The sequence below is a fragment of the Trematomus bernacchii genome, unplaced genomic scaffold, assembly GCF_902827165.1.
Source record: "Trematomus bernacchii unplaced genomic scaffold, fTreBer1.1, whole genome shotgun sequence".
Taxonomy (NCBI): Eukaryota; Metazoa; Chordata; class Actinopteri; order Perciformes; family Nototheniidae; genus Trematomus; species Trematomus bernacchii.
Window position 1 is genome coordinate 69,580 of NW_022987749.1, and position 10,330 is coordinate 79,909.

Here is a 10,330-nt window from a genome sequence, read left to right on the forward strand (position 1 = left end):
TCCGGCCTTAACTCTTTTATCTTGGAGTTTTACATTTTCCAAATTGAGTAACACAGCAATAAAGTTATAAACTTTAAAGTGGACCTATCATGCTATATTTGAATAATATAGTGTAGGACCATACCTATATAAGGCATATTTATACTTTTGTTTTTTCAAAATACCAAACAGATCATGCATTTTAGCCATGCCTCATTTTGCTCAATTTGACAATTTTTAGCTCTGTTTTTTGCAGGGGCTGATTCTGTGAGGACAGCACCATCTACTGGCCTGGCATATGTACTACAGCGTCTCCAGCGCTTCTCGAACGGCAATGGCCGTGGCTGTCTCCTCCTGATTGGTGGAGTTGGCCCACTAGCCGTAGCGCCACCGTCCTGACGTCAGGACAGTGTTTCAAATCTGGATCAGTTTTTATCAGATCCGTTGCAGCCCCTTTTTTAGATATTTGGGTATGGAGGAAAATAGAGAGGGTTGTGTTTTCTGACACTTGGTGAGTTCCCTGGAACACCGGGGACACATATTCATGTATAAAAGACGTACAAAAGTGCATTTTGCATGATAGGTCCCCTTTAAGGAACTCTCCTCATCAAAAACGCTTCAAAATCAATACGGCAAATCTTCCTGCTGCAACCCTATCCACCAAAGATAATGTGATTTTTAAAGGGATATTACAATCAAAACCAGTCTGACCAAAGTAGAGGGTTCCCCAATATCTTCATCGTCACTGTACATTTATCGTCCTCTCCAACATTATGTATCTGTGAAACAAAATTGAACAAATGTGTCCACCTATCTGCAAAACATATAAAAATGTAACTTTAAGTTACTGGAATGATTCTGACTCTAGTTCTTATCCAAATGTTGACAAGACAACCATTATGAGCATTGCTAGAGGCACAAATAAACAATAATTAACCTCCACAAACCTGGAACAAAACTTAATCTTTTAAATATATATATATATAACATTTTAGCTGTAGCTTTCCTGGTCTATAAAATCCCTAATGGCTACAGAGGTTTCCACTAGGTGCAATATTATTTATTTGTAATATTTAGCAACCAAACAAAACATACCTTGAGGTGTTTGTTGAAGTGACACTGATAAAGACAATATTTTCAACGATTATAAATTAACCCTTTTGAGAAACTATATGAATAAACCTAACATAATAACATATTAACATTGCCATGTCCATGTTCTGCAGGTGTTGCCACCAACATCCTCCCCTGTAACCTTTGTTTTAACCAGCAAACATCTCTCTGTCTGTTTGATTTAGCTTGTAGTCATCACCAATTCTCATTTTTTAAGTACATAAAATGCATTACTTCTGTTTCTGACAAAACAACCATCAGATGAGGCTGGGTGAAAGTTGAGAGAGAGCAAGTTATAATAAAACCTTAAATAAAACTTGATATGGTGATCTTTGCCACCAATCTATTATAAGTAATTTGAGATAAGTTATACATTTGACCCAGTTAAGTTGATCATTTACCAGGGTTCAAAATATCTTGGTTGCAAGGTCATGTTTGGTCAGCTGGTGAGAAATTAGCTGTCTCATCTACTCCTCTCTATGAAAGTCTGCTTTTCAAATATAGCAGTTTAGATCAACTCTCACTTTTAATTTAGTTTGAACTAGTCTTTCCTTTATTACATTACATTACATGTTACTTGTTAGACGCTTTTATCCAAAGCGACGTACATACTCAATACTGTGGACAATCCCCACAGGAGCAATTTGGGGTGAAGTGTCTCAGGGACACAACGACATGCTGACTGCAGTGGGGTTTGAACCTGTGACCCCCTGATCCAAACACCAACACACAACCCACTGCACGACACGCCTCCCTTTATCTTGACCCTTGAAGTAACATAGTCACTGAGGTTATCAAAAATGTTAGTTAATAAATTGAAAGCTTCATGCAGTTTTTAGTAGAGTACAGTGTTATCATGGGCAATGCTCCAGCAACAGATCTTCTGATTGCAGAGCATAAGCTATGAGAGAAAAACAATGGTTGTAACTTTTTGCTGCAGATAATATTCTACGTGGTTTGCATGTGCTTGTAACATTAGGGATGTTTTGAAACCAGAGCTTTAAAAGCAATCTGAACAAAAATCAAATACATAAAACATTTTAACATGGCTTGTAAAAAAAGGAGCTTTAAGGATGAGGCTGGGTGAAGGGTGACAGAGAACAAAGGTACAACTTTGTAGAAAACTTTTATGATGATCTTTGCCACCAATCTATAAATTGGATAGAGTCCTGTGACGTTTATTGAATCCAATAAAGTTAATTGTTTTTTTACAATACAGTTTTTGAAATCTAGGTAAATCATACATCTGAGTTTGTCCATGAGTCTGTGTCCTAGTTTCAGTGAAACCCTTGTGGCATTCTCTAATTCAAAACATTTGCAAAATACCTGCCAGAAATGTCAGCCGCAAGTAGTGTGTATGCCTGCTCTTTATGAAAAGTGAGGTGAGATAACTTCTATGAGCAAATACTTAAACGTTTGCAATGTAATCAGTGTTCTGCTGATCATGTAATCATTAAAGAAAATATTGTATAACTATAATATTTCCTTCTTTCTCCATTCAAAATGCTTGTGTACTGTGAGTCTGAGTCGTTCACAATGAGAGTGCATGAATACTGTTTTGACCAGTAGAATAATGTCAGCACAGACAATCATTAATGCAGGCCCCCACTCACCCCTCCACCCAACCCAACACTGTGTCCATGGGTCATTGGTATTTAGCCAAAATGTAATCTCACTTGTCCTATCAACCTCTGTACAGGCCAAGCCAATCCCTCCATGATCACATGAAATCTGAGGGAGCAAAAGTGCAAATCAATCTTGTTAATATCAAACAGAACAAATAGACTGTTCTCAAAGGTCCTAATAAGATCAAAGGAGCAGCTATTAAAATAAATCTCTCCTCCTCACTCAGCCAGAGCCAGCTGCATTCACTGTAAGGAATGCGTGGAAAGGGTAGGACCCAAATGCAGACTGCAAAACAAAGTAACAAGGTCTAGAAACAAAAACGAGCTTTAATCCAAAAGCTGAACAATAGCATGGCATGAAACACATAGGTTCTACAGAAACAAACAATGAACCGACAAGGCACACAGGGGAAGACAAGACTAAATACAGAGAGGGGTAATCACAAGACGAGACACAGCTGGGGTAAGGGAGGCAGAAAACACAAGGGCAACAGGTGAACACAATCAAACACACCAGGGAAACTAAGACAGGAAGGCAAACACAGAAGACACAAGGAGGAAAACATTTCAAAACAAAACAGGAAACCAGAGACAGAAAAAGACAAGACAAAACACAACACAGACAGATCGTGACATAACCCCCCCCGGGGGGACAGCTCCGGAGGCCGAGCAGGACCCAGTATCGGCCGGACAGGAACCGGAACCGACGGGACAGGCGTAGACGGGGTCCTGAACATGACGTGGGCTGGTGTCAATGGGACCCCGGATGGAGCAAGGGCTGGTGTCGACTGGACCCCCAACGGAACAGGACACAGAGTTGGCAGGACCCCCGGTAGAACAGGTGTCGGCGGGACCTCCAACAGGACAGGACACAGAGTTGGCAGGACCCCTGGCAGGACAGGTGTCGGCGGGACCCCCAACAGGACAGGACATGGAGTTGGCAAGACCCCCGGCAGGAGAGTAGTCGGCGGGACCTCCAACATCACAGGACATAGGGTTGGCAGGACCCCCGGCAGGAGAGTAGTCGGCGGGACCTCCAACATCACAGGACATAGGGTTGGCAGGACCCCCGGCAGGAGAGTAGTCAGCGGGACCTCCAACATCACAGGACATAGGGTTGGCAGGACCCCCGGCAGAAGAGTAGTCGGCGGGACCTCCAACATCACAGGACATAGGGTTGGCAGGACCCCCGGCAGAAGAGTAGTCGGCGGGACCTCCAACATCACAGGACATAGGGTTGGCAGGACCCCCGGCAGAAGAGTAGTCGGCGGGACCTCCAACGGCACAGGACATAGGGTTGGCAGGACCCCCGGCAGAAGAGTAGTCGGCGGGACCTCCAACGGTACAGGAAATGGGGTAGGCGTCGGCCGTAGAGCCAACAGGACACGGGGGGCTGGCGTCGGCCGTAGAGCCAACAGGACACGGGGGGCTGGCGTCGGCCGGAGAGCCAACAGGAGACGAGGTGCTGGAGTCGGCCGGACCACCGACAGGACACGAGGGGCTGGAGTGGGCCGAACCACTGACAAAACACGGGGGGCTGGCGTCGGCCGTAGAGCCAACAGGACACGAGGTGCTGGAGTCGGCCGGACCACCGACAGGACACGAGGTGCTGGAGTCGGCCGGACCACCGACAGGACACGAGGGGCTGGAGTGGGCCGAACCACTGACAAAACATGGGGGGCTGGCGTCGGCCGTAGAGCCAACAGGACACGAGGTGCTGGAGTCGGCCGGACCACCGACAGGACACGAGGTGCTGGAGTCGGCCGGACCACCGACAGGACACGAGGTGCTGGAGTCGGCCGGACCACCGACAGGACACGAGGGGCTGGAGTGGGCCGGACCACTGACAAAACACGGGGGGCTGGCGTCGGCCGGGGAGCCAGTACTGGAGCCGGAACCATGGCTGCTGGGGCCAGAACTGGGGCTGGAACCATGGCTTCTGGGACCAGACCTGGAGCTGAAACCATGGCTGCTGGGGCACGGGCTGGAATCCTGGCCCTGCGTCTCTTAGAGGCCTTTTGGAGACGCTGTGGACCTCCAACATCACAGTAGTCGGATCCCAGGAAAGGGTTAGAGGCTTGAGAAAAGCTTCCAGGAACACATGTAAAATGTTGTAGCCACTCAGGCAACAAACCCCTGAGCCCGGGCTTGCGAGCAAACTCCTGGCGTGCCTCCTTCAAAGCCGCCACTCTACCCCGTATAGATCTGGCGTCATACCAGGTATAAAAGATGTACTCCAGAGAGCACCCAAGACGGTCCGCCTGTAGCAACATAAAATCAGAGTCTGCTGAGTCCAATTCTGGTCGGTTCATTCTGTAAGGAATGCGTGGAAAGGGTAGGACCCAAATGCAGACTACAAAACGAAGTAACAAGGTCTAGAAACAAAAACGAGCTTTAATCCAAAAGCTGAACAATAGCATGGCATGAAACACATAGGTTCTACAGAAACAAACAATGAACCGACCAGGCACACAGGGGAAGACAAGACTATATACAGAGAGGGGTAATCACAAGACGAGACACAGCTGGGGTAAGGGAGGCAGAAACACAAGGGCAACAGGTGAACACAATCAAACAATCAGACACACCAGGGAAACTAAGACAGGAAGGCAAACACAGAAGACACAAGGAGGAAAACATTTCAAAACAAAACAGGAAACCAGAGACAGAAAAAGACAAGACAAAACACAACACAGACAGATCGTGACATTCACACAGCAAACAAGTTAGAGTACTTCAGAACACTTGATTAAAGTCATGGGAATATTAGATATTTTTCTCCAGGCCTCGAGTACTAGCTCTCTTTTGGGGGCTCTGGTGGTCTTGGTGCTTGTCTACATCGTCTCCTCCTCCAGCTTCGGATCCCAGGATGAAGGAAAGGGACCTCCAGGTCCGAAACCACTTCCCCTACTAGGCAACCTGCTGCAGCTTGACCTCAAGAGACCCTACCACACATTGCTGGAGGTGAGGCATTGTCGTAAAATAAGCTTTCTTTTAGAGGAGTCCGTTTTTTCTGATTCTCACAAAGCTCTCGTCTTGTTTGCTGTATTCTGTGTGTTTTAAAAAGAAAATATAATGACATTATGTTGTTCTTTAGCTTTCCAAGAAATATGGATCAGTGTTTACCATCTATTTGGGACCCAAAAAAGTGGTGGTCCTGGCAGGATACAAGACAGTAAAGGAGGCACTTCTCAATCGAGCTGAAGAGTTTGGAGATAGAGACAAGCTGCAAATTACGCATGATTATAATCAAGGGCACGGTAATAAACGTTTTGCCACATACTTATCCTTTTCATTTCCACATCCTTTGCCTTTGATGATTTGATTCCATGACATTGTTTGCTGAACTACATTTCAGGGGTTCTATGGTCCAACGGTGATTCATGGAAAGAGATGAGGCGCTTTGCCTTGACTAACCTCAGAGACTTTGGGATGGGTAAGAGGGCTTCTGAGGACAAGATCATTGAGGAATGTGAGCACCTCATAGAAGTGTTTAAGAAATGCAAAGGTAAGTGTCTTATTATACCTAATTGTATGATAACCAACACTTGTCAAGCCAATGCATGTGATATTTATCATTTCACCATTTCCCTTTTTACAGGAGAAGCTTTTGATACAACTCAACCCATAAACTATGCGGTCTCTAATATCATCTGCTCAATTGTTTATGGCAGCAGATTTGAATATGATGATGCAGAGTTTACATCACTGGCAGATCGAACAATCAGAACTATTCAGCTTGTGGGCTCACCATCGATACAGGTCATTAAATGTTTTAAAGCTTAGACTTTCAAATGTGATTTACATAATACATCGATTGCGGCAACTTATTGAAGAAATATTGCATTTTTAACTTTCTTTTTTTCAACTATTTTCTTTAACTTGTTTCCATGGATCGGTAAATTTGTCGCTCACAGAAAGGAGATCAATATGTTGATTTCCGCCAACACAAAACAGAATCAACACCTCTTTAGTCGTTTGAAAGAGACCCTTAATCCACAGATGTGCAGAGGCTATGTGGATGGAGGTTGGGAAGCATTTCATTACTAACCCTAACATATCCACATCTCCGCTGTTGATATCTGAAAAGGGAAATTACATTTACCTGGTCACAATGTTGTTCAACACATTGAATTCTTTAACTGATTAAAATAAATTTTAAATTAACAAATGGAAGTTTTGAAATGTTATTTCCACAAGATGTAACTAAATTGCTAAATCAGCCCTTTTGATTAAAAGAAAAAAGTATTGCAATAAACTCACTCAACCATCACTACTACCTAAAAAAACAAGATCAAATTCCCTTTTATGTCACATGTCAAAGTGTGGGAACAGGTTTGTTGACTAAAAGCACCGATTCATATTTACTTGCAGGAATCTGGGGTTACGGACAGTAATTTCCACGATAAAAACCTGATGCAGACAGTTCTTAATCTCTTTGCTGCCGGGACTGACACAACAGCAACAACGCTGAGATGGGGACTTCTGTTTATGGCCAAGTATCCAAAAATACAAGGTTAGGGGCCTACATTCTTAACAAATGTCTTACAATTAACAGTCCGATCAACAATATTTTCTTTACCAACAAAAACATCATCTTCATGAAGTCAAAAACGTTTTCTTCTGCCAGGCAAAGTCAAAGAAGAGCTGAGCAGGGTGATAGGAAGTCGTCAAGCCCAGGTAGAGGACAGGAAGAGCCTGCCTTTCACTGACGCTGTCATCCATGAGACACAGCGACTGGCTAACATCGTCCCCATGGCACTTCCTCACAAAACGAGCCAAGACGTAACTTTCCAGGGTCACTTCATTAAGAAGGTTAGAATAAATGAAAAATGGTGCAATACATTTCCTTTCATCAATGATAAATAAAAACAAACCAGAGTAATGAAAATCCAATTGTATTTTGTCCACAGGGGACCACAGTATATCCTCTCTTGACATCCGTCCTGTATGATGAGAGTGAGTGGGAACACCCCCTCAGTTTTTATCCTGCTCACTTCTTGGACAAAGATGGGAAGTTCCTCAAGCGAGAGGCCTTCATGCCTTTTTCTGCAGGTTGGTGAATTTTGCCATCACTTCTTGATGTGCATTGACTTGCAGGCGAGATGATCATATTCTTTTTCAATTCTTTCTCTTTAAGGTCGCAGGGTTTGTCTTGGAGAGAGTCTGGCCAGGATGGAGCTCTTCATCTTCTTCACCAGCCTCTTGCAACACTTTCGTTTTACGCCTGCTCCAGGAGTTTCGGTGGATGAATTGGATCTTACTCCACGCACAGGCTTCACTCTCAACCCTTCACTTCATAAACTGTGTGCTGTTTCCTGTGACCAGTAGGGCTTGAAAATGCTGCTTAGTCCCACTGTCATCACTTCATATTCATTAAATTCATGAGTTCTGATTCTGATTTCTGAGTCATTCTAATGAGTTCAGCATGATATTTCATGTAGTGCAATAGGACTAAATATATACAACTTCATTAATGTCATTATCACCTTCTCACAAAAAACGTGTTGTGAATGCAAATCAGTTCAAATATATGGTGTTCTCTATATCAATTATTGTTTCTGCCTATCCTGTCATTAAAAATTAAAATTGTATTCATATTGATCTCTATCTGCCTTTTTTTGTAAATACTCGGAAATGTACTTCACCGAAGTCAACTAACTCATTGAGGTAAGTGTCTTAATAAACCAATATGTGCATGATTGGCGACAATTTGCCAATGCTTGTGATATGATATTGATTTCTCTATTTTTACAGGAGAAACTTAGCCAACGAACTATGCAGTTTTTAAGAATATATTTTTCATTTTGAATGGCAGCAGATTTGAATGATTCGTTGAATCACCGGTCGATCGAGCAGTGTAATACCTAGTATTTGTCTACGCTTCTTGCCAAAAATAACTTTTAGAAATGTGAAATCATGTTTAAACTAAGCCAAGTCAGATACTAGTTTTCACTGAATAGTACTGAACACACTATTGACATTTTGCAGGAAATTAACACATGTTTAAAGGCACTCTTCTGACTGTTTTTTTTTCATAATAAAGTATTATTGAAAAAATATATGTCTGTGTCCCGGACACGTCATATTCATCCCCAGTAAACAGGGGCGCAGCCAGCGATTTTGGGCCCCATGAAAATATATCACATTGGTTACTTAAACGTTTTTTTCTTAATGTTCTAAAATTGTTTGGGCCCCTGTCAGTCACGGGCCCTTAGAATCTCGTTATTCAAGCACCTTGAATTGCCTTGTGTTGAAAGGTGCTATATAAATAAACTTGCCTTGCCTTGCCTAGAATCGTCCTAACTTTTCACCCCCTTACGGCACCCCTGCCAGTAAATATAGGTCTCGACTCACGATGGTACCTGAGGTAGTGTAGAAATACATTTTGTCACGTTATAAGACATAACCACAATAAACATCCATAATAAAATATAAAATTGTGCAGCAAGTCACTGTCACTCATATACAAGACTCATAGATAACTGAGGTGCTTCGCTTGTTCTAGAAAACTTGTTGACACAATCCTATAAAATACAACAGACACACACGCAAACGTTTGTGCTCAATGGATGGCTGATATTTTGTCTAAATTGCTATTGTTTTTATGAAAATCAAGCAAAAAGTTACCAGCAGGAAAAGGCACACGTTTGTATTGTTGTGTAGAGGCAAAATTAAACTTTTAATTTTAACAACGTACGTACTTGGTTTTGTAAAGAAATGATCAATAGAGATAAGAATGAGTGAAAGATAAAAGAGAACAACATAACAACTTCATATGAAACTTTTTATCAAGATGATCTTTAACACCATTTTATGTTAAGTCATTTGATGTATATGATCCAGTAACATTAATCATTTCAAGAGTTTTCTAAATCAGGGTTAATGTTACATCTGAGCTTGTGTGTGGAAACTTGGCCATAAGTCTTTATCCTGGATCCTGTCAAATATATACTAGCAGTTAACACAATGGGAACCAGAGGAATATTTTGAAGGCTGACATCCTATCTTGTCTCATTTTAGGATGACATTTAAGAATTTTAGTAGGATACATTTTCTCCTTACTATATTGAGGAACGCAGTTTTATCTCATCTTAGGATAGGAAGTTAGCTCAAGTTATTGAAGAATCATCATAACTTAGAAAAAGTTAGTAATCCTACATTGGTTGGATGGCAAAGACCCTTTCCTAAATGTAAAACAATTGCCAAGTGACAGCCAGAAAGGTCAGCCTTTGTTTTTGGACAAAACCAAAGAGGTAATTAATTTCATCCTCAATGTTGATTATATAATCATGCTGAGTTCCATCAAGAAACAAAGGCAAAAATAAGACTTCAAAACAGCTAGTTATAAAATCATTATATATTTTTCAAAACCTTACACTCAGTTGTCAGAAAAAGTTCCCAAATCCTACAGAGTGTACAGACCAGGACTTGTCCAGGTTAAACCTCTCCTTAACCTCACTAGTCTCTAACCTCTGTACAGACCAAGCTAACTCTCTCCGTCTGATCATATGACATTTGAGATAAGAAAACTGTAAACCAATATCAAAAACAAAGACTCTCTTCTGAAGTGTGCTGATAAGAACAAAGGTTGAAACCAGCCCTACCCTTGG

The 10,330-nt window shown here is 42.3% G+C and overlaps 1 protein-coding gene across 4 annotated transcripts; it reads left to right on the forward strand.

Moving 5' to 3' along the window:
* Positions 1-5,474: 5,474 nt before the first annotated feature.
* On the forward strand, positions 5,475-8,246 carry LOC117496476 (cytochrome P450 2K1-like). Of its 4 annotated transcripts, none has more exons than XM_034148148.1 (9): positions 5,475-5,681; positions 5,815-5,977; positions 6,076-6,231; positions 6,325-6,480; positions 6,592-6,744; positions 7,069-7,233; positions 7,348-7,532; positions 7,631-7,772; positions 7,858-8,246. In XM_034148148.1, the coding sequence occupies exons 1-9, from the start codon at positions 5,475-5,477 to the stop codon at positions 8,046-8,048; spliced, it is 1,518 nt and encodes a 505-aa protein (XP_034004039.1). In that variant the 3' UTR covers positions 8,049-8,246. The 4 variants fall into 4 exon arrangements, with proteins under 4 accessions (XP_034004039.1, XP_034004038.1, XP_034004041.1 ...); XM_034148147.1 differs by having other exon boundaries at positions 6,325-6,477; positions 6,589-6,759; positions 7,063-7,233; XM_034148150.1 differs by having other exon boundaries at positions 6,325-6,477; positions 6,589-6,744.
* The last annotated feature ends 2,084 nt before the right edge of the window (positions 8,247-10,330 follow it).

What these genes read in the sequence shown, in the direction of transcription:
- LOC117496476 (XM_034148147.1), top strand. Translation starts at nt 5,475, where the DNA reads ATGGGAATATTAGATATTTTTCTCCAGGCCTCGAGTACTAGCTCTCTT. An exon ending in CCTACCACACATTGCTGGAG is followed by an intron (nt 5,682 to 5,814) that starts GTGAGGCATTGT and finishes GTTGTTCTTTAG; the next exon opens with CTTTCCAAGAAATATGGATC. An exon ending in TAAGAAATGCAAAGGTAAGT is followed by an intron (nt 6,232 to 6,324) that starts GTCTTATTATAC and finishes TTACAGGAGAAG; the next exon opens with CTTTTGATACAACTCAACCC.